The sequence below is a fragment of the Muntiacus reevesi genome, chromosome 16 (genome assembly GCF_963930625.1).
Source record: "Muntiacus reevesi chromosome 16, mMunRee1.1, whole genome shotgun sequence".
Taxonomy (NCBI): Eukaryota; Metazoa; Chordata; class Mammalia; order Artiodactyla; family Cervidae; genus Muntiacus; species Muntiacus reevesi.
The window spans coordinates 15,688,598-15,713,987 of record NC_089264.1 but is presented as its reverse complement, the minus strand read 5'-3'; the positions used below and the strand labels follow the sequence as shown (position 1 = coordinate 15,713,987).

Here is a 25,390-nt window from a genome sequence, read left to right as displayed (position 1 = left end):
ATTTTTCTCTTTTCCAAAAACAGGAAAGAAAACCTAGGTTCCAAATAAATGCGGTATTTTTTAAAGTTGGAGGTATGGGAAGAACAGTTATTTTGACATTTTAGATTGCTTTTTTAATCAAACAGTAGAAATTCTAACTTTGCAAGGAAGGACTAGCACTCCATATCTCAAGCCACCTTTATTTTTTTTTTAATTTTATTTTATTAGTTGGAGGCCAATTACTTCACAACATTTCAGTGGGTTTTGTCATACATTGACATGAATCAGCCATAGAGTTACACGTATTCTCCATCCCGATCCCCCCTCCCACCTCCCTCTCCACCCGACTCCTCTGGGTCCTCCCAGTGCACCAGGCCTGAGCACTCGTCTCATGCATCTCACCTGGGCTAGTGATCTGTTTCACCATAGATAATATACATGCTGTTCTTTCGAAACATCCCACCCTCACCTTCTCCCACAGAGTTCAAAAGTCTGTTCTGTACTTTTGTGTCTCTTTTTCTGTTTTGCATATAGGGTTATCATTACCATCTTTCTAAATTCCATATATATGTGTTAGTATGCTGTAATGTTCTTTATCTTTCTGGGTTACTTCACTCTGTATAATGGGCTCCAGTTTCATCCATCTCATTAGAACTGATTCAAATGAATTCTTTTTAACATCAAGCCACCTTTAAAATGTTTAATTGGCCTGAGCGTCCATTCTGGAAGGTGCATGGATATGAGTTGACTGTGACCTAAAGGGACAACTTGGTCCCTTAATGGTCACAACTAATAATTTACTCAAAGCATATTTTTATATGCAAGTACAATAGCATTCAATGGGAAAGGCCACTTCCAAGGTCTTAATGGTTATTAATCTGTTTTCCCCCAAAATACTGGTTTAACAGATTATGCCCAGCTAGTTAATAAGGAGCAACACTAAAGTAAAGGGGCTTCCCTGGTGACTTGGTGGTAAAGAATCCGCCTGCCAGTATTAGAGACTCAGGAGACATGGGTTAGATCCCAGGGGTAGGAAGATCCCTTGGAGAAGGAAATGGCAACCCATCCAGTACCATCCAGTATTCTTGCTTGGAAAATCCCATGAATAGAGGAGCCTGGTGGGCTACAGTCCACAGGATCACAAAAGGGTTGGAAATAAGTTAGGGACTAAAAAAAAACAACTAAAGTAAAGAGAGTAATAGAAGGTGCTTTTTCTTTTTAAGACTATAGCTCTATTTTGCAGTAATATAAGCCTATCTCCTAGTCACTCTAGTAACTTTCTTCCTTGAAAACACTTCCCTTCCCTGAAAACCTCTAGAACACGGGCTGTTCTTTCTGTTACAGTCAAATGCAATTCCATTAATCTAATCATGTATTCTCACTGAATTTCTAGAACATGTCAATATGCCATCCTTCAGGCAATAGAAAACCAACGTAATGGGAAACCGATGAGTCACACTGTTAAATTATGTTTTTGCTTCAAGTACATTTTTGAAACTAGTTCACCTCTCCATGAAATCCTGTTTTTATATGAAGAATAAATAAGCAATTCTTCATATATTCCAAAAATACAGTAGAATGTTGATGGTTTCTGGCTGCATTTTAAATCCATCTTTCCAATGAATAAAAGCAACAGAAATCAAAGTTTCTGCAAAGCCTCAGGACAAAACTTCAAGAACAGTCAAGTGCTTCAGAAATGATTATTATAATCAGAATACTGGCTTCCCTGGTGGCTCAGTGGTAGAGAACTCGCCTGCCAATGCAGGAGACATAAGAGACGTGGGTTCGATCCCTCGGTGGGGAAGATCCCCTAGAGGAGGTGATGGCAACCCACTCCAGTATTCATGCCTGGAGAATCCGATGGACAGAGGAGCCTGGCAGGTTACAGTCCAAAGGACTGCTGAGTCAGAGACAACTGAAGTGACTTAGCACGCACTCACTCTTTTGTACTTATGAAACTATACAATATCTTCCCATTTATAGCACAAAAACTAAACTAGAGCTAAAGGGGGAAAAAATGAACAGACTTTGAAAGGAACTATGAGGAGATTTCACTTAACTATAGAATCAAGAAGAATTTTTAAGTATTTTAAAATACCATTTCCTAATTCCTTTTACTATGGTTGTAGTACCACCCCACTTCAAGAGTTCCCTACTATGCTAGAGAGGGTGCCAAGAGAACAACACTTTTATTCACTTTCTATGTAATTTGTATGCATTATGGGATGTAGAAACATTCATAATATTTGAATTACCGATTCTACTTATAGGTAATATAGGCAATCCACACAAAGGCATAAAGATATAAGATTATTCACTGTGAAGTTATTTTTTATAACTTAAAATAATCAAAAGGCATAAAAAGAGAAAAACTGTTAATGGGGAAAGGGAGCAACATAAAGGTAGGGGAATAAGAGATACAAACTACTAGGTGTAAAATAAGCTACAAGAATATATTATATAACGTGGAGAATATAGCCAATATTTTATAACAACCACAAATGGACTATAATTTAAAAAATTGTGACTCACTATACTGTACACCTATAACCCATAAATTCTATGTAGTAGAGCAGTAAGTCATTCAGTCGTGTCCAACTCTTTGCAACTCCGTAGACTGTAGCCTGCCAGGCTCCTCTGTCCATGGGATTCTCCAGGCAAGAATACTGGAGTGGGTTGCCATGCCCTCCTCCAGGACATCTTCCCAACCCAGGGATTGAACCCAGGTCTCCTACATTGCAAGTGGATTCTTTACCTGAGCCACCACGGCTATACTTAGAAAACCTTTTAAGTTATCTGAATGCTTTTATGTGGCTCTTACACTCCAATCTGAAGACAGAACACCCTAGTTTAACGAGAGCATTTATCAACCCATGAACAGGTGACTCTTAGACATATAATTTTACCTAAACAGAAAAGTGTTCCATGACTATAAATGTTTAAAACGTGATACATTATATTCCCCATTTTGGAGAGTCACAATACACATATCCTACAGTAAATAAATCTGCTTATATCTGTTTAACTCAGTGCATCTCTAATTTGTCTTGAAACTTGTTTGCTAACATGAAGAGGAAATGGTGTTCTGGGGAGCACAGCTGGACACACTGAGATAAACAAAAGACAGGACAAGAGTACATGGATCACTGTTATAAAGACAATTCCCAAGGTGCTCATAAACAGATGAATGGTAAGCAAAAGGGAAAGACTACTAGAAAGCCATTTGGTTCTCTCCTGAGCTCTCTTAAGCTGGGGCATTTCATCATGGAATCAGAAGAAAACCATGTTGGTCAGTTCATCAGATTTCGAGATCATATGAAGCCAAGAGGAGCTGGAAATGTATTGAAAGACTCACAATCCCATCAAGTCCTGAAAGGCTGGGATTTGGGTCTATAGAAAGAGATGAAAATCTAGTGAATACAAAATAAAGTCTTGATTTGCCTCCCCACTCCCCCAAAAAATCAAAACTGCAAAATCAAGAGTGAGAAAGACAGGCCTTAACAGAAGTATATGTGAAAAATACTTAGGGGTTTTCATCAATATTAAACTCAGTGTCAGTTAATAGAATTATGGAACTAGAAAGAAAATTACTGTCATATTAGGCTGCATTTGTAGTAGAGTATATAAAACTAGGGAAGTTTTCTTCTCTTTCCTCCTCATAGATGACCACCAGGCATCTGAGGCTTTATTCAAACCAATGTGCAACATTTTAAGAAAGAAGCAGACACCCTGAAAAGTCTCAATAGGTCAATGGCATTTTAGAATAAAACTCTCAATAAGAAGTTAGAATAGATGATTTCACATATTTGAAGAGTTGTCACAAGACCGAGGTATTCGAATTCTTTTTTATGATGCAGGGAGGGATGGTGTACAGAATCAAATGGTGAATGCTCATAAGATGAATTTTAACCTAACAAACAGAAGAAGCTTTGTAATAAACCAGTCCAAAGATTGAACAGTCTATTCAAGAGATAATAATGAGTTATGATCATTTAGTAAAAATGTCACTGAGGGAATTCAAGAATCAGGTACAATGTTAAGTCTGGATAGCCTTTAAAGATCTTCACAACACTGAGATTCTAAAATACTATCAAAGACAGCATCACCATTTGGAGACATTATCAAGAACAACATGATACATTCTATATGGAATCAGGGATACCAGTGACAATGGGTACTGGATGCCGACTCAGGAAATCCAATTTTCACTTTTCAGGATTTAGGAATCTTATCGTTAAAACAGTCATTATTAAAATTTAAATTATATAACCTTGCAATGAGATAAATTATATGAAAAACAAAACTAGTCAACATCCAAATTTATCGCTTCCTAATGTCACTTTGTTAGCTTTCAACTGACTCTGGTGGGATATTCACATCTTGAAAATCTATAAATGCTATAAATTAGGGCTTTTTTTTTAGAGTGGTTTTTAAATATTTAACATCAGTAATACCTATCATCAATGAGTATTTATTAAGCTGCCACATGTGCAGCTTCAGGCTGTATAGAATAAAAGTACAAATCAAAGCAATCTTCCTTCAGGAAACAGGAAAAGAACTAGGAAGCAATATCTGAACTTTTAAAAGTGATCTGTCTGGCTAACAAACACATGAAAAGATGCTCAACATCACTCATTATCGGAGAAATGCAAATCAAAACCACAACGAGGTACCATTACACACCAGTCAGGATGGCTGCTATCCAAAAGTCTACAAGCAATAAATGCTGGAGAGGGTGTGGAGAAAAGGGAACCCTCTTACACTGTTGGTGGGAATGCAAACTAGTACAGCCACTAGGGAGAACAGTGTGGAGATTCCTTAAAAAACTGGAAATAGAACTGCCATATGACCCAGCAATCCCACTCCTGGGCATACACACTGAGGAAACCAGATCTAAAAGAGACACGTGTACCCCAATGTTCATCGCAGCACTGTTTATAATAGCCAGGACATGGAAGCAACCTAGATGCCCATCAGTAGACGAATGGATAAGGAAGCTGTGATACATATACACCATGGAATATTACTCAGCTGTTAAAAAGAATTCATTTGAATCAGTTCTAATGAGATGGATGAAACTGGAGCCCATTATACAGAGTGAAGTAAGCCAGAAAGATAAAGACCAATACAGTATACTAACGCATATTTATGGAATTTAGAAAGACAGTAACGATAACCCTATATGCAAAACAGAAAAAGAGACACAGATGTACAGAACAGACTTTTGGACTCTGTGGGAGAAGGCGAGGGTGGGATGTTTCGAGAGAACAGCATCAAAACATGTATATTATCAAGGGTGAAACAGACCACCAGCCCAGGTGGGATGCATGAGACAAGTGCTCGGGGCTGGTGCACTGGGAAGACCCAGAGGAATAGGGTGGAGAGGGAGGTGGGAAGGGGGATCGGGATGGGGAACACATGTAAATCCATGGCTGATTCATGTCAATGTATGGCAAAAACCACTACAATATTGTAAAGTAATTAACCTCCAACTAATAAAAATAAATGGAAAAAATAAATAAATAAAAGTGATCTGTCTTCTTACTGTATACATTTTGGTATGTTTATACAACAGATTACTCTATAGCCTTGAAAAAGAACGATGTAAATCAGTTTGTATTGGGAAGATACACAACAAACAAGTAACATCAGACTCCTCTAGGGGGAGACATTGTGTGTCATACAAATGTTTGTTTGTCATATGTATGTATGATTTTAATAATAATAACAATGCTATAATCAAACACAAAGAAGGAGGTCAACCTGGGGCTATACCTTCTCTTTTTTACTACAAGGGGGAGAGAAGAGAGCAACCTTGACAAAAGCAGCAGAAGCAGAGATAAAACACTTAAAGCTCAGAGGGTGCTGCACTGGCCGCCTCCAGATGAGGGGATGACACTGTTAATACGTCCTGACTGTTCTGACCACCTTCTATCTCCTATTCTTCTAGAGGAGCCTGCTGGGGAGCTGATATTCCTGCCTTCCTTACTCACTGGGTATCCAGATGGCTCAGTGGTAAGATATCCACCTGCAATGCATGAATCACAGGAGCTTCGGGTTTGATCCCTGAGTCAGGAAGATCCCCCTGAGGAGGAAAAACCAACCCACTCCAGTAGTCGTGCCTGGAGAATCCCATGAACAGAGGAGCCTGGCGGGCTACAGTCCGTGGAGTTGCATAGAATTGGACATGACCAAGCATACAATAGCATCCTGAAATCACTGGCAGTGATTTCGACCCCTGGGGAACATCCGGCAATGTTGAAACATTTTTTGTATTCTAGAAACGGAGGGCAACTAGCATCTAGGGAGGAGAGCCCAAGGATGCTGCTAAACGTTCTACAGGGTACAGGACCACCCCCACAACAGAGTCATCCAGCCCACAACGTCAATGGTGACGAAGTTCAGAATCCCTGCACTCCTGTGTCCTTAAGGCCACCTGAATGGACCCTGTTCTTTAAAAGCCAAGAGAGTCTAGCCAAGTCCCAGAGATTCTGCCCTCACTAGAAAACATGGCCATGGACTCTGAACTGACTTTTAAGAAAGCCTGCTGCTGCTGCTAAGTCACTTCAGTCGTGTCCGACTCTGTGCAACCCCATAGACGCAGCCCACCAGGCTCCCCCGTCCCTGGGATTCTCCAGGCAAGAACACTGAAGTGGGTTGCCATTTCCTTCTCCAATGAATGAAAGTGAAAAGTGACAGTGAAGACGCTCAGTCATGTCTGACTCTTAGCGACCCCATGGACTGCAGCCTACCAGGCTCCTCTGTCCATGGGATTTTCCAGGCAAGAGTACTGGAGTGGATTGCCGTTGCCTTCTCCAAGAAAGCCTGCAGGTCTCCGTAAAAATAACTGCCAATGGAAAGCAGCCTGCAGAGGGGTTAAAAACGTTACACTTGACCTAACAACTAACTCACAGAGATAATTTATCCTGAGAAAAATCACCTGATTGGTATGTAACCAGCATTTCTCCAAAGTGCTACAACATTCATTAGAGAACTTTTCCATTTTCTAGAAAAAGTTTTTTAAAAATCTAAGTAACTTCTTTAATAACATGTTGCTATTTTTGAACTCACGAAAAGTAAATGAACTGGAATTATGAGTTCAAATACCAATTATCATTGTAGTTTTAAACCCATTAAAATTAGATACAGTTGGCTACAGGCTATATTTTCTAGCTTTTACTCCCCTTGTAGTCCAGTCTGCATATCTGACTCCACTGTTCCTTTGTAAGAGTTTAGTAGCTTACTTAATTCTTTAAATAGTAAGGCATATGGCACAGGGTCTCATTCATAGTAAATGGCAATATATATTTTATTAATTGAATAAAAAGACATTTAAACACTACTGTACAGATGATCCCTTAGTCTTTGTCAGAGTTGGTTGGAGTTAGGTAATACCAGAGGTCAATTAGTACCTACAATATAGAAATTTTATATACTAATATACAAAATATTTAATATTTATAATTAACTCTCTCCTCTATCTAGTAATAGATAGACTGACTCCCAGAACATAAACTGCTTCTGAAGAAGGTAGATATTTCCCTACCAAAAAAGCTGACCAATCATCATGTAGTTCAATGTGTCACCACCCAACCAGCCCCTATTCTAACATACTTTCTTCCAAGAGTATATGGGAGGGCCATTTTATAGCTTCAGTCAATCTTCTGCCAAAATTTCAGTGGGCTTAGTCAAAATGTGGAAGCAGTTGAAGCAGGCAGGAGCAGAGAAGGGTATCTATACACCTGGGCAGCTGAGAGCTGAGCTCTTTGAGATGCTGGTAAGTGAACACTGTCCATAGGTATCAGGAGAAGGGGAGGAAGATCAAACAAAACAGACAACAGGAGAAGTAACTGGCCAAGAACAGGAAATAAATCTTAGAAAGTCAAAGTGTTAGTCACTCAGTCATATCCGCCTCTTGGCAACCCCATGGACGTTGCCCACCAGGCTCCTCTGTCCATGGAATTTCCCAGGCAAGAATACTGGAGTGGGCTGCCATTTCTTACTCCAGGGATCTTCCCGACCCAGGGATTGAACCCAGGTCTCTCCTACTGCAGGCAGATTCTTCACCACCTGAGCCACTAAGGAAGCGCAGTATGGACTAAAGACAACTATCTGAAGTGGAAACACACGAATGAATATGAAGGGAATTGGTTGGAGTGCCCAGTGAAAAGCCAAACTAGTAAATAAGATGACTGAAGTCAAAGCCAGGAAGTCCAAAATAGCAGCACAGAACCCCAGAGGCAGCCACATGCTCACACCAAGCAAATGTGGTCTGTATAGAAATAATCGCCTGGGCATCGTATCCCAGAACACAAGAGCAAGGTCAGCAATTCCTCCCTTTACATTAGTAGAACTACTCACTGATACCCAAAGACAGGAAGCTGAGTCTTCCAAAGTGGTTTCTCCCTTAAGCAAATTTTCAGTGTTACCATTTTAAAGGCCACTTAGGTCCATGATACTAGTAATACAGGCATAGCAATCAACGCCGCCACCATGGGTCTAGCAAATATAGCATTTAAAGTCAAACTGAAAGGAACTGTCCTTTACATAATTTTAGCAACAGTAAGAAAACTGAGTACCACACAACCCATAGGATAAGAATAAGGATAAAGACAGAAAATAAACAACCATTACTACACTGAAGTGTAAAAAAAAAAAAAAAAAAATTTTAACCTAAAAGAATTATTTCCTGTGAAGTTGCTTTCATGCAATGTGGGGGAAAAACATATGCTCCAACAAAAAACTATGCATTATCTAGAGCACATCTTTCCCATTTACCCGATTCTTCGGAAGCTATTGTAAAACGCTATAAGTTGCAGACAACTAATAACAAAGTCACATAACTAGACACATGGGTGGACCTGGAGACTGTCATGCAGAGTGAACTAAATTCAGAAAAACAGATATCATATATTAAAGCATATATGTGGAATCTAGAAAAATGGTACAGGTGTACAGAGGCACAGACACAGAGAGCAAATACATAGACACTAAGGAAGGGAAGGAGGCGTGGGTGAGATGGGAGATTAGGATTGACGTGTACACTACTCTGTATAAAATAAATAATTAATAAGAACCTATCGTACAGCTTGGGGAATTCTACTTAATGCTCTGTGCTAAATGGAAAGGAAATCCAAAACAGGGGAATTTATTTACACATACAAACTGATCCACTTAGCTGTAAAGCGAAAACTAACACAACACTATGGCTGATTCATGTCAATGTATGACAAAACCCACTGCAATGTTGTGAAGTAATTAGCCTCCAACTAATAAAAATAAATGAAAAAAAATAAAATAAAAAAATAAAACAACTAAACACCAATTTTAAAAACTTAGTACATTAAAAAAATGAACTGCGGTCTATAGACATGCAAATTCTGAGTGCAACTGATTTACCCCCCTACTGAGGAAAAGTCCAGTTTTCCCTCCCTTTATATATTAGCTTCAATATTCTAGATCTATAAATGTATCTGTCTTTAAATTCTCCTTTGAACTGGTTATCACATCTTACCAGTTACTTCTTTATTGATTCAAGTAAAATCCTTAACACATGTTCATTGATTTTACCTTTTTTGGAAAATTATCTTCTAACAGTAATTTTGGGGAAGCAGTTACTTTCTGAAATTTGAGAGAATATTGACATTTACCACTGATGTTTTCTCAGTTACGTTGTTGGATTTAATCACAAGTATAATATTACCCAGGAAAAGCCTAGAGGTTTGGGAACCCGAGGATGACAAAGCCTCTGAATGGTCAATTTAGAGGCAGACTATAAGCCAGGTAAAGTGACATCCATAGAATAGAGGCAAAATAGAGTTTATATGCTAGAGAAGGAGAAGAAGAGAGGATGGAGAGGAAAGAGGCTGGACTAGAATGGGAGCTTTTATTTGAGAGCGTAGAAGATAATCTATTTTTACAGTTTCACAGATACACGGCTACATCCCAAAGATAACCTTGTCCATTCTATTTGCCAACAACAGCTCACTTTAGGGCAATGCTTGTTCATGGATAGCCTAATAGAGAATCACGTCTGTCTCTGGGTGTGTTTGCTGTGTTCATTCTTGGTTTTTAGGAGTTCAACTAACATTATTAATCTCACCACATCCTATAACTGCAAAAGCAGTGTGAACATTCAAAATGGCTAGTGGTATAGGACTACAGTTAAACAAAAATGGAGACTTCAAGAAACTGAAAAGTAAGAGAAAAATGATGTATGATAAGCATATCTAGGAGATAAATGTGATCGATTACAAAATTCCTCTAGTCTGGGATTTCTTCTCGAAGATTGAGGCTGGAAGCAAAGGTTTTCCGCTCAAAGAGCAGAAGTACATTCTGAGCCTAACGTGTCATGGGCTCACACATAAAAAACAGAAAGTATACCTCAGACGTCTCAACTCAAGGATAGTTTTTGCCTTAACTTTTGGGGGCCTCCTTGGTGGCTTAGTGGTAAAGAATCTGCCTGCCAATTCAGGAGACACGAATTTGATCCGTAATCTGTGAAGATCCCACATGCCATGGGGCAACTCAACCCGTGTACCACAACTATTGAGCCTTTGCTCCACAACAAAAGAAGCCACTGCAATGAGAAGCCCATTCACCACCAGCAGAGTAACCCCTGCTCACCAACATTAGAGAAAAGCCAATGCAGCAACCAAGACCCAGCACAGCCATAAATAGATTTTAAAAATTTTTAAGTTTTTTTAAAATTAACTTTTTAACATTCTAAAACTGGCATTAATAACATAAATTTTACTACCAACACATAGCATTCCTTATACAGACTTGATTGCAGAACCAAAGCAATATCCAGGAACGTATCCTCAGAAATAGGGTAAATCTAGAACATTAACTATGCACAGAAGGAAACTATACAAGAATATAAAGGCCCTAGTTCCTTTCGTGTGTAACTTCTCCATGCTAGAGTTCTTCTTTCACTAAAAACTTGCAGATGCATCACATGTAGAGTAATACTAAGCCACGCTGTCAAGCTCGCTGCTTAAACTCCTGGGAAGTTGTCAGTATATCTTTACCGTTTTGACAGTAAATTCAGGGAATACAGTTTGTTTGGTTAGACTTCTCTCTTACAGCTCACAGTAGCTTTGGTGGGCATAAAGGGTCTTTCCAGCCATTAGTACTAGGTCAGCCTATCTTCGCTGCTCTGTCTTCTCTCAAAAGGCTTAAACTACAAAGTCATTTAGAAAAGAGAAGTCATTTTTCTCTTCCAGACTTCCTGAAAGCCCATAGTGTATTAAGGAGAAAATAAACTGCTCACCAAAGTTCAGTAACATGCACAGTTGTCATTCCGCTATCTGCCCAGTAAGATAATCAAGGCATTGCACTTGACCAAACTACTGTCCACCGCTAGCTGGACAGTAAATGCAGTAAACGCCACTGCAGGTGACGCTGGGTGCTCATCTCAGTGGGGGGAAGAGTTTAGTCTTTCAAACTTATTTTTGCAGTATTTGCTGCAGAATGCTTGTACCCAGATTTACACTTTCTTCCTGAAAGGTATTACATATATCCCTTCAGCATTGGCTAAAATGTTTTTAATTTCTATCATTATTTAAACACAGATGTGCAATTCACGTATTCACATTACCCTGTCGATTTAAATTTTAATACATAAACATCATCAGTTTAAGACAATAAGAGTCAGATCAAAAAGAAGTCTCAAAGATCTTTAAAGTATCTTTAGTAACAACTTTTCCACAATATAAATTTTCTATAAATAATATAATTTGGGGATAGTTATCTTTTGTATACTACTTCACAAATCAAGTATTCACTATTAGTTTAGAAAATCAACTGCTTTAAATACATATATAAAAGAGGCAATGGACTGCTGTAACTTAGTGAGGAAGCTTCATAGACATATCCAAAATTACAGAATAAGTAAAAATACATAGGAAGAAATATGAAAACACACAGAAACACACACACACACAAAACTGTCACAGAAAAACAACAATACTGTGACTTGGAAGCTTAAAAAAATAAGTGACTTTAAGAAAAGGGATGAGATGATTTCCTGACACATAGTCCCACGCTCAGTTACACAATGCACTTTTACAGCTTTCCAGCGCTAATTCTATTGTTACATCTCCTTTGCTAGACTACTAAAACTATCAAAGGACAATATTATATTAATAGTCCTTTCTGGATTCATTTTAATATACAATCTTGTTTCCATCCTTCCTTGTAATGTTTCTAGTTACAGAATTTTGGAGAGGGTTTATGTATTGACAAACACATAGTGTCTCTAGACACAGGAGCTGGGATCACACTGGGGCTTGGACTTTGAGTAATCTATTAACAATATCCAAAAGATTTCTAAGATTCTCTGGAGTTCCTCAGGGGCCACTATGGGGGTGTGAGATGGGCAGTGGAAAAAAAGGTCATATAAGGTTTTGGCCTCTGTCTCCTGTGACCTCCAATGTTAACCACGGTTTGTGTGGCTAACATTATATACAATTTTATATACTGAATTTCCTCATAATATTTCATTTTTTTCTAAAGTTTCATGCTCTTTAAGAAATGTTGGAAAACCCCTGAACCACTTGACCTCTAAGATTTGTATTAGCTTTAATATGTTTTGGCCCTGAAAATCCTCAGAGAAAATGTTTAAATGCATAGGGATAAGGATAATTAGTGTATGTAGAGATAAACCACAAAAAAAGTTCTCAACCAAATCAAGTTGACAGATCTTCATTATGATCATTATGAACTTTTATAGCTAACTTTCTACAGAGAACTCTACAATAAGCCCTAGAGATACACAGATACAAACCAGAAACCCAGCCATTAGCTTATAAATGAGATTGGTAGAAATGGACTCCCAACCCACTCCCACAGGAAGTCGACTGCAATTACTCTGTGAAACCACATAGTAATTAGCATCAGGATCTGCCCCTGAGAGACATATGGCCCTTTACACACTTAAGTCATTGGACACCCAACCAGGTTGATAACCATCCTCAGAAAGGCATCTATTTAAGATGCTTGTGTCCATTCAAACTTTGTATGCTCTGACATTGAGCCCTAATTTTTTCAGTAGAAAAATGATTTTTAGTATTCCAAAGTTCACTGTCAAAGCCCTAGAATTTGCCAGCAATTCTAGTATGATTTTCAGGTCAAAAGGTTGGTTTTTGTCCATGGTTCATGGAAATGTGTTATCTTATGCTCATGTCATGCACATTTTAAAAATGCCAGCTAGATTTTGGAGCCTTTAAGTCACAAATCAGTCCTGGGTGTTCACTGGAAGGACTGATGTTGAAGCTGAAACTCTAATACTTTGGCCACCTGATGCGAAGAGCTGACTCATTTGAAAAGACCCTGATGCTGGGAAAGATTGAGGGCAGGAGGAGAAGGTGACGACAGAGGATGAGATGGTTGGATGGCATCACCGACTCAATGGACATGATTTTGGGAGAACTCCAGGAGTTGGTAATGGACAGGGAGGCCTGGTATGCTGCAGTCCATGGGGTGGCAAAGAGTTGGACATGACTGAGCAACTAAACTGAACTGAAGACATAAAATTGGAGTTTCACAATTCCTAGAAAGGTAATACAAACACCTTACCTTTAATAACTGTCAGAACTGACCTAAAGATACAGGAATGTTGAGAAAGAACTGTGTCAAAGTTCTGGGCACATTTGACTTTAGTATCTAAAGGATCAAAAATAATACCACCACTCTGGCCCTGTAATTGACTGGATGGAGAGACTCCTATAAGATTTTTCTCTTCCATTAGCTGCTACAAGAGTAAAAGAGGATGTTGGAGACAGACAGAATCGCTCTTACTCTCTTAACCATTGTCCAGATTTATAATAGGAACTCTAAAGTACCAAGCTTGCTACATGATGGTAAAGAGATATGATTCCAAGACATTTCATGATATGGGTGGCTTTTTTCTCTCTCTTCTCACTCTCCTTACATCTGAAATATTTGAGAAAAGAAAAACACATTTTACCTTTGCCACAACCAGACCTATTTCTGCCGCTGCTGCTGCTAAGTCGCTTCAGTCGTGTCCGACTCTGTGTGACCCCATAGACGGCAGCCCTCCAGGCTCCTCTGTCCTGGGATTCTCCAGGCAAGAATACTGGTGTGGACCTATTTCTAGTTAGACATATTCTGACTATATTACCATAATGCACAAGCTAGGGCTGGCTATAATTCATCCACTTAGCCTAAATGTGAAAACTATATTTAAATATGTGCTGATTACATTTAAAATATAAGAATAAAAACTTTGTGTACATAATGCAGAAGCCTAGAGCTCCTAAAATCAAAATTGTCATTGTTGTTGCTTAGGAACTAAGTAGTGTCCAACTCTTCTGCAACTCTATGGACTGCAGCCCACCAGGCTCCGTTATCTGTGGGAATTCCCAGGCAAGAATACTGGAGTGGGGTGCCATTTCCTTCTCCAGGGATCTTCCTGACCCAGGAACCAAACGCTCAACTCCTACATTGGCAGGCAGATTCTTTACCACTCAGTCACCTGGGAAGAAGCCCAAAACCAAAATTATGATTATCCAAATGAACACAAAGTTTTTGGCATTTCTGGCAAATCAGATGAACCAATCAGACTAAGAGGAGTATGACAAAAATTAAGAACACTTTCCAACTAACATATTATGCGAATGACTGAAGTTGAAATGGAGCCTCCAAATGAAATTATGTCAAAAGCATGATAGCAATTCCAAACAATTCTTGATTCTGAGAAAGTACAAAATAGAAGCAGAAAGTCTTCAACTGATAAGTTCAATTACATTTAGTTCATTTATTCTAGTTATTGGAATACTAGCCTCAAGTTCATATAAATGAATTTATCTACTAAATAACTAAATTTTTGACTAATACAAAAGTGCAATTTACTAGGTTATTTTAAATATCTTAAAGCTGATAAGACAGCCTAGTCTTTAAATATAGATGGAAGAGGTGACTTGTTCCTTCCATTAAACTTCTTTTTTTTTTTTAAATTAGACAAAGCATTTATTTAAAAAAAATCCATGGGTTGTTGGCAGAAAAATGGGAAAAGAAAACAAAGATCTAATGGGATAAATAGCAAAACAACAAAGTGATAGATTTAAACATCATCATTATTAATAATTATATTGAATCCATTAAACTTTTCCATAGCGAACAATTTGACAGGTAGAAGTCTACTAGGAAATTAAGTGAGAAGCAGGTGACAGAACAGTCCCACTGGTTCGGCTCAGCTTCTCCTCCTAGTGGTCACAAAGGGGAGGTGCCTGCCATCTAGAGGCATTTCTTCAAGGAATCCTGTTATTTAAACAACACGGAATATTCCTATGAAGAAATATATGATAACAGTGAAAAGTGCTCAATTTTAATCCACAAGTGAATTTCCAATTACTTCTGCCTCCCACTTAAAGCATCTCCTCCTTTTTAAAAGTTGGCCATAAAGCATTTTTAAATTGCAAGGTTGCTGAACACAATCCAAATGAAACAGTAACCATGCATGTCTAAACCATATTCGGGTGTGCCGCAATCATTTTTAACACAATTCTTTAAAAAAGTGTTAAATATCATGGTGCATTAAACCACTGCATGGAACTTGACCTGTATTGGCAAACCAGCGAGGATGGGAATGATTCTGGATTTAGCAGTCACATACTGGGCTACTGCATCAGCCCAGACTGACTCATAACATGGTTTTCATATTCTCAGCTCCCAGCAAACCACGAAGTAGCCTTTATAAAGTGGTCCATCCTCAGTTGCTCCGTCATGTCCAACTCTTTCTGACCCTACAGATTGTAGACTGCCAGGCTCCTCTGTCCATGGAATTTTCCAGGCAAGAATACTGGAGTGGGTTGCCATTTCCTACTCCATTATAAAATGGAAGGAGGAGCTAAAAACACTTTTTCATAACAGGTTTTAGATGGTATCCACTCAAGATAACATAGATTGATGTCATTTTGATGAGTGTCTAGTGAGGCTCCCCCTGCAGAAGACAGTGCCCCTTGAACTGTAAAAGAGTCGTGATTCTGGCATGTTCCCCACTAGCCCTCCATTCACCTAATCTTGTCCATGAAAGGATGCCCTCCTTCTCGACCCCGAAACCTAATCTTGACACTCAAACATGCCAGGTAGTTGACTTTGAACACTTGCAAGCCATCAGAAGCACAGAGGTTATTAAGGTCCTCAGAGGCTACTTGTACCTATACATTCTTCAGCTGAGCTGGAAACAACAAATCCCTGCACAAAATGTATACCCTTCTCTTAAATAACTCCCAGCTTGTGGGAAAAAAACAGAATTACTAAAGTAAGAAAGAGAAAAGAGCATTTGAGGGATTTGCTTCTTAGTGACTTTTAGACAACAGAAACAGAAGAGAAGCTGCTTCAAGAGGCAATTTGTCCTCCTTTCTTCAGGTGACAGGGCATTTTGTCAGCTGTCACTGCTGGACCAACTAAAAGTGTTACACTCAAACTGCTGTACTCATTAGGACTGAAACCATTTAACATGAAGGCTTGGAGGCACCCAGATGTCACATTGTATTGTTTGGCCTGAGTAGAGGAGGGGAATGCCTGCTAGTCTCATTTAAATAACATTCATGGCATTTTAATTTGCAAAGAAGCAAACCGCTTCTGACTATTCTTTGCCTAACATAATTGAAAATCTATACATTATTATGTCCTTACTTGATTCACTCTTTCCATTCATTTTGTAGCCAGTAAAGAAAACTATACAGCATAAGTGAAAAACCATGTTAGTAGGGAACACAATTTTATATGATAAAGTAGATTTATGTTAGCAAGGTAATTTAAAGGGCTTTTCATATGATGGGAAAGGATGCACACCCTTAAAGTTACAGTTAACATTTTCCACCCCAAATCGAGAAGTTGCCACAAAAGGCATCACCAGAGATTGTAGCATTCATATTTCTGAATCAGAGGTATTTCTACTTACCGACATTTAATATGACTTTGTATCCAACCATTTTCGTAGACTTGAAGGGTGTGGAAGGACCTCAGAAATTACGGGATAAACTTTTTTTATTTCTGGCTAGCCTCACTGAGTAGCTGACTAGATGTGCTACACTACTTCATCATAACCTGTGAATGCAGAGGGGCCAGATTTAGTGGAACTTTTCAGTACCACCAGGAAGGACGCTCCCACTGGTTTCCAAAGAAATGTAGAAAAACAGATCACCATGCTACCTACCACAGCCTTTTACATACAAAGCCACTTTCTGTTTCAGCTGGATATCAGTGTAAACCAGCTATCAGTGTACTTTCATCTGGCCATAAATTCTTGAAAGGACAAAAGTCAGGTGTATTTTTATCCATTGCTAAAGTTCTTACTTATAATCAGAAGCCAGATTTTCTCATTTTATGATTTTCTCCTAGCATGAAAGTCTCTTTGCGCACGAAAAGGGAAGAAAATCCATGGTATTAACAGTATGGATGAAATTTTGGTCATGTGCTCCAAAGCACACTGTACCTTCTCTGGGCTATACTTGTCAGGCTGGTGAATTCATGTCATTTTAAAATGTCTGTCATCCTCATTGAAATGTAAGTGCCATGAGGGCAGATATCAAGTCTGCCTTGATCATCAGCCTTTTCCCTGAGTCAAGATATTTAGCACACAACAGGCTCTTCATACCTGGAGAACTGACAAATGCCCTTCGAAATCATTCTAGTCCAACACTGCTATCTGGGAGATACGAAAATAGAGTCTGTAAAAGCCATTCTTGAAAGTGATTTCCCTGAGATTGTATAACACATTAATGGCAAAACCAGGGTTAGAACTCTGGTTTCTTCTTTTTTCCCCCACTATACTTTTATCAAAATATTGTTATAAGAGAAAATCAATATACCTTATTCAAAAATAAGATTTAAGAATAACCTAAATATACTCAATCCTAAAGGAAATCAACCCTGAATATTCATTGGAATGATTGATGCTGAAGCTGAAGCTCCAATACTTTGGCCACCTGATGCAAAGAGCTGACTCTGGAAAAGACCCTGATGCTGGGAAAGATAGAAGGCAGGAGGAGAAGGGGACGACAGAGGATAAGATGGTTGGATGGCATCTCTGACTCAACGGACATGAGTTTGAGCAAGCTCCGGGAGATGGTGATGGACAGGGAAGCCTGGTGTGCTGTAGTCCATGGGGTCACAAAGAGTTGGACATGACTGAGCAACTGAACAACTCTTTAGGGCTCCCCCAAAGTTTTCTCACTTGCCAAACATAATAGCTTCATTTTTTGTTGAACTAATTTGCAGATCCATATAGCCCATGACCCCAGTGACAAATAAGCAACCCCTTGATCAGGACAGGCTCGCTATCTGAATACACCAGGGTCTATCATTAAAGCAATCCTACTGGTAGATCCTGATTGCTCCTCCAGAAATGCTGTCATGGAAGAAAGTTCACCATCAGTCATCACCATTAGAACTCTGGACTCTGTATTGCCCATTCACATTCTCTGCCCATTTCACCACAGAGGTTCCTTTATCTAAGACTCTGGGCAGACAACACAAGTGATGAGTGAGGTACAAAAACCTTTGTTATCTAAACACCATTTGTTTATCTGCCTGATTCCCAGTGTTCTTTATACGTTGGAACATAGAAGCCTTCCCATAAATATGCCTGATCTGTACATACTTTTTGTAGGACTCTAAGAACAAAACCCCAAATGGAATTCTACATCCATAGGAAAGAGCCGATTTATTCTTTCCTATGAGGGTCAAGCTTTACAGAGGCCAAGCCACAGAAGTCAGCTGAATTTCCATGGTTCAGCTACTGCTAAATCAAATATTCTGCTAAACAGAACTCTAATTTGTATGGTTTTTAACTTTTTATTCTGAGGTTTCTTTAAAACAAATATTCAAAAAATAGATCTTCTGAGCACCTGAAAAAAGTAAATGTGAATTTTGGGGAATGATGAAGTGATCTAAAATTGGGTTGTTGTGATAGCGTCCCAGCTCCATAAATTGTTTTTAATTTTTTAAATCATATTCTTAAATACTATAAATTATACTTCAATAAAGCTGTTAAAAAATAAGCATGAAAATTAATCAAAATGCTTGTTTTAGTAAACATCTGGTATCAAAACTGCAAAGACATTCTTTATTCCCATATTCTTTTAAGCCATGGTTCTATCTACTACAATCATGATTTACCTACAAGGTCAAAAGCTTTTCCTAGAATTTTGGTAAAAATAATTTAGTAGACTAATATAGTATCTGTAACATCTTCACTGATGTAGCACCAAGAGATACTGACTCATTTGATTATCTGCATAAATGGCCTACAGATATATTTGCTTAATTAAGCACAGTGTTCTCACCCAAAACCTGTCATTAACTAACCATGGGGTTTTGAGTAAGTTATACATCTTCAGATCTCAGTTTTCCCACCTATATCACGTGTCCCCATGGACCAGATCAGAGTCAAGTAACACACAATATATTTAAAAAATACAGTAACTGATATCATCTAATGAATAGCCACTAATATGCCAGAATTTAGGTAAACTATCAACTTATGAGGAAAGTAATATTAGTCACTTTTTTTTTTACAGATGGAAACTGGAACACAGGGAGGTTCATTAGTCTGACTAAGGTAATATAGTTATTTAGTAGCAGACCTAGGATTCCAATCCAGAACTATTCAGCTCCAAAACCTATACGCATCCTCAATTCCTCATTAGACTTTGTGTTTGACTCAGTCAGATGTGGGCATGAATCCTGACCTTGCCTTTACCATGTTAAGTTAGTCACCTTCTCTGAGTCCAGTTTCTCCACCTGTAAAATGAGATTACTAATATTTAACTCTTAGGGTTGTTGTGAAGATTAAATGCAAGAATGCTTCCCTACAATGAAAAACTGTTTGACAATAGTTGATTATCAAATAAACCCTCCAACAAAATTTCCTTCTTCTGTTAAAAAAAAAAAAAAAAAGCTTTCAATAGAGATGCAGACATAGAGAAGATGCAGACATGGACATGGGGCCGGAAATGGGGGGGAGTTTGGGAGGAGACGGTGGGATGAACAGTGAGAGAAGTATTGACATGTATACACCACCAGGTACAAAACGGAGAGCTGGTAGGAAGCCGCTGAACACACAGGAGCTCAGCTTGGTGCTGTGATGACCTAGAGGGGTGCAATGAGGGAGCTGGTGGGAAAAAGGCTCAAGAAGGAGGGTCTATAGGTAGACATATAGCTGGCTCACGTTGTACAGCAGAAACTAACACACATTGTAAAGCAGTTATACTCTAATTTAAAGCGGCAAAAAAGCTTTCAACTCTATGATTGTTTGTAGTCTACCTAGATAAACCTCACTGGTATTGAATTCTACCAAAAAGTGAACACAAATAACACAGCACCCCTTTGCTGTCAGTCCTTGGCTCTGTGATGGAGACTGTCAACAAGAGTGTCAACTTCAAGGGGTGGGCATCTGTCCACAGGAACTGAGCTGAGGTCACAGACTTGTCTCACTCTGCCCTGCAAACAGATGTCTGGGTGACAACTCTTAGTCACTGCAAACAAAGGCGAAAGCCAAACCAGGTGGGAAGTGCTGTATCTCCTTTCTAATCCTCTTGGCCAGCCCATTCCCTAAAACAATACCTTGTTGACCATCACTCAAAATAGCTGGTTTTCCCCAGGATACTATTTTCAACATATTGCCTTTATTTTGATGATGTCTAATTCTTCCACAAGGAGAAGACAGTGTTTTCTATAACAGTGATTTGTCAGCAAGAAACCTGTCTAATTCTGTGTATTGGAATATGCACCTTTAAAAGTTTACCTCTAAAGGAACCTGGTGAAAACTGGTGTAATGTGGAGCTCTAGTGGTGGCAAGAAAGTAAAGCAGCCCTCCTGAGAGCCAACAGAAATGCCAAGGAAATCACTTATTTGCTTGTTATTATGGTGAAATGGCCATTTATTGCTAAATTAGCTTTAGAAGAAAAATGGTTCCAAATGATCATCCAAGATAATCTCAGGTAAACTCTAAATGTAATGACTTTCTTCCAGATTGCAAATTAGACCTCAACAACCAACTCACATCAAACATCATGAAGCAGTTAAAACCCCTAAAAAAATAGAACTTGGGGCTTTGGCTGTCACTTTTCTATTTTTTACCAAGTTCACTAAGAATCTCATTAATTAAATACTAAGCATTTTTCACACAGCTAGAGAGAATATTCTCTACAGAAAATGATGCATCTGAGTGGTATGATCAGTGAAGTCCTGTACCAACTGTCTTGGGAATTTAAATAATCCCTACAAGCTGATGAGGTTGTTGTGCGCTAATTCCTGCACTAGAAAAGTGCCTTCCTTGAATTTCTGACTTCTGAGATCTTTCCCAGCTTTAAACAACTAAGAATGAAACATACAATGTAAACATTAATTCTTTGTTTTCCTATTACCTAATTTATATGCCTTCTCAATTGAAAGGGCTTCATTTTCAAAAAATACAGCTCCATTATGGTCGACAATATAGCAAAACATAAACAGTGAAAATTTTATGACATACAATCAGGAGCTGACATTTGAAATTTCTAAACATAGTACCTGGTTTAGCTGTGTCAAAACAAATTATCATGAGGCAAAAACCTCAGAATGTGAAAAAAAATATAGGAACTAGTCTTTTCATACAGTGTAAGTAACTAAGTATCATATTCCTGAACATGAAAGAAAATGTAAGCTACTTACTTTCCTATACATGATGATGAAAGAAACTAATATGTTCAGAAATACATTAACAACATTTATCTGAAACAAAAATCTCAAGACTGATGGGAGTTTTTCATGACTTCTTTCAGCTGAAGCCACTAGATACTTTCCAATGGACATATTCCAAAGGCTTCTAAATTGTAGGTCTACAGAAGACTGACCACCAAGCCTCAGAGGTCTGTGAAGGAAGATTTAATGATTACCCAGAGATTTTGATTCATTGATGTCTTTCTCCTCCATCCTTCTACTAATATAGAAGGAGGTCATTAATATAGTTCCCTAAAGCCACACAGAAAAATGGTAAAAATGTAATAGCCTCTTCTGAAAAGTCATTGAGAATACAATAGTGTGTAAGGAAAAGTTCAAGATAAAAAACTAATTTCTTTTCAGTCCTCATTGCTATAGGATAGGAGAGAGAACCTTTCTTATAGAAAATAAAAGCAGGCAAAGAAGTGAAGGTGGTTTGCTAACACAATCGTCCGTCAAAGGGAACAAACAGAAATCTGTACTAATGCAGTATCAGTCACTAAGGAATTCAAGTTTAATGTGCTCTGCAATCCTTCTCACTATAGATAACAAAAGCAGGTAAAACCAAAGAATAATTTTCAATCTGTGAAACTAAAAACTTTGTCTTTGGACATCACCTTGCAGGTATTTTCTTTGATGAAGATCTCTATCTTCTTTGCTTTCCCTTAGCAGACCTTGGTATGCTGCTTAAAATAATATTTGTGGCTTTATCTGCCATTCTTTTACCCAGACATGTTGATTTTATTAAAGTAAGTTGGGTCTGCATTCTTTCTTTACAATTATTACAGGTAGACTTGACAGACATAGGACCTTTGTTTTAAAATGCTCTGCTATGGAGGAAACCTTGTGAAATAAGTTCCATTTTACCTGCCGGGCAATTGCATTCTGAAGGCGCTTCTCTCGCAATTCTTATTTTAGCCATGTGTTCATAGGACTTCTGGAGGAAAAGAAGAGGTATTAACAATCATCAGTAGCATTGTAGAGAAATGGATTCTTTAGGGACTGTCTGGCTATATACCTGATTTACCAACCTGCATAACTAACGTTTACATATGTACTTGGACTCTAGTCAAAAGGTAACAGCACCCAAGCCCTAAAGAAAAGAAAACGACCATTGAGATGGTATCAAGACTGTGGGACTTGTATAACATCATTCTTCATTCAATTACCATCACCCTCCCTCTCAGCTCAGGCATATGCAGTCATTGTACAGAATCAGTATTAACATGCTGCAGTTTTAGGTAAGCTAAGAGTTTTTAAACAACCAATATTTTACACATAAATGTCAACTACTTATCATGCTGTGCGGCCACTACTGCCAAACAACCTCTCTGTTGGAAGAGCAAGTCCCAGAAAATCCCCTAACTGTAGTCTAAAAGCACCCCTGGTTTTGATGAACATAACACAGATTCCTTTCAACTCTCAACTCCAATGGCTCCTCATTCACAAACACCGGTGGCACTGCATCCTTTACAAAAAATAAATAAACAAGGCGACTATTTTTTCCTTTTTAAACATTTAACACAAAAACATTCAATGTGTGAAGTAATAAAATCACATGTAGCTATTTCATTTTTAAGAGTGGTTTCCATTCGTATCGCTATGTTAATATCATAAATGACCCTAACCTTCTTATACTGTATGAAGGATCTAACAGATGCTATCTCTGCAAGGGATATTCTCCACAACAGTAGGAAAGGTCCACACACAGCTTCAGAAACTAAAAAGAGCGAAAATGCCAGCCTAGGAACCATTCTAGCCACCTTTCCCCCTTTTAGACGTCCATATGTGTTTAGCATGCAACCATTAAGAAGAGTAAGGGAGATGATTACAGAGAGGGTGGTATGAGAGGATGTGCATATACAAATATATGCTACAGTAAGCAGAGATGGTGGCCTAACAAATATGTGTACACAGGCCATGCCACATCTGCACATAGTAAGGTAGAGGTTGGTCATGTACACAGAATCGCGACTGTAAGATGTTATCCACGTACAAAACACCCCAGCCTTTCACACCTGAGCCAGAAGTCGCTCCACTTTCTCTTGCACCATTGCTTTGAGCTGATCCACACAATCAGGCAGCAGACGGATGGAAGGGTCTCCTTTGGCAGACTCGAGGGCAGCGATCCTCGCCTGGAGGTCGTTGGTTTTCACCCCCAGGTACAGACAAGATATCACGGCCACCACCGACAGGAGGGTGGCCAGGGCCGCGCACAGGGACACGGGGCGGGCACACGGCTGCCCGGCTGGGCTCCGGTCCTCTGAGCCCGGCTCCCGGCCCCCTCCTTTCACCGCTTGCTTCTTCACCAGCATCGTGGCGGGGTCGGCTGTCTTGGCTTCGCCTCCCACCCTCTAGCACTTCCAATAATCTTAAAAGAAAAAGGATGATTCCTGCAAAGTTCCGTCCCGATGGCTGCACAACTAGTTGGCGGAGTCGGAGCCGGAGCGCAAGGATGGATCAGCGCCGAGAACCGCAGACCTGGACCATCCTCCGCTTTCTTCTCCCCTCCCAGCTGCGAGGGAAAAGCACCCTCAGTCCGCGGACCGGTGGCGATAAGGTAAAATCCAGAGTGAAGCCCACCCACCGGTGTCCCTCCTGGCCCCTCCGAGGACCGGGACCTCCTCTGAAGAGAGCGGCCGCGCGGGGTCCCGGGGACAGCGGCAGAGGCGCTGCGAGGGGCCGCCGCTGACCCTGGCCACAGAGCACCGGACCTGTTGCGCCTCTGTTAGTTTGCCTCGTGACTACCTATTCGGTGTTTTATCTCCGTTTCCCACCTAGATTCAGTTCCAGGCAAAAAGGCTGAGACAGACCGCGAGAGCGCAGTGCAAAAAGGGTGGCCAAGTGGGGAAGAGCAGAGAGGAGAAAGAAATACCCAAGGAGAAAACGCGGTCGTGAGGCCCCAGCCGCGGCCGCCCGAAGTATCTCCGCAGCCCGGCGTGTGCGAGCCTTAAATACCCATCAGGATGCTCGTGTGTGAGTGCGCGCGCGCTCCGACGAGCGGCGTCCCTCCCCCGACCCACTCCCGGCGAGCGGCCTGCAGCCCGCGGCTCCCGCGGCAGTGCGCCCCCCTTCCCGAGGCAGGCAGAAGCCCGCCTTGTTAGCATAATATATTCACCTTCGCCCAGCCCGTGGGCGGGGCCGGGGAGAGCCCCAGAGGGGCGGGCCGCTCGGGTGGGCGCTGAGCCGGAGGTCTTCATTAGCATAATAGATGCAAATAACTGGAACTGCCAAGGCGATTGGAGAGCCGCTTGGCGAACCCTCCCTCTTTCTCCGAGTAACTTCAGCGTCCCCCAAGGCCAGTTCGCCCCGCCTGGGCCGGGGGCCGAAGCAGGGTCGGCAGTTGGGGGATGGCGATCCTGGCTTGTTCTGACTCGGCGCGGCGCCCCCTCTTTATCCCGGTTAAATGTGGAGAAATGGCCTCCAGGAGGGAAGAGGGGGACGCAGAAAGCTCTAGCGCTCTATGTCTTCACTCGGAAGCAGTGGCGGGAGCCCCGGCGATCCCTCCTTGGTGCAGAGCCTTTTTCCCTCCTCCCTCACCTTCCCACATGCCTGGAGGCCAAGTGTCTGGCTGATGCCTGAAGTACATTTCCCCGCTTCCCTTCTCTTCCCACGGCCGCACTGCCGTCTCCGACTAGGGAGGTTTTCTCTCCCCTCCCCCAGTTTCCTTCTGTCT

The 25,390-nt window shown here is 40.1% G+C and overlaps 1 protein-coding gene across 1 annotated transcript in view; it reads right to left on the bottom strand.

The window, feature by feature from the left end:
* Positions 1–24,630, bottom strand: part of COL25A1 (collagen type XXV alpha 1 chain) — a 502,107-nt gene extending 477,477 nt beyond the window's left edge. The window contains exons 1-2 of the mRNA XM_065907544.1: positions 23,733–24,630; positions 22,582–22,651 (exon numbers count right to left, since the gene is read on the bottom strand). Coding sequence (XP_065763616.1) covers positions 22,582–22,651; positions 23,733–24,029 — 367 coding nt within the window. The 5' untranslated portion in view covers positions 24,030–24,630. The remainder of the gene's footprint in view (positions 1–22,581; positions 22,652–23,732) is intronic.
* Positions 24,631–25,390: the final 760 nt, after the last annotated feature.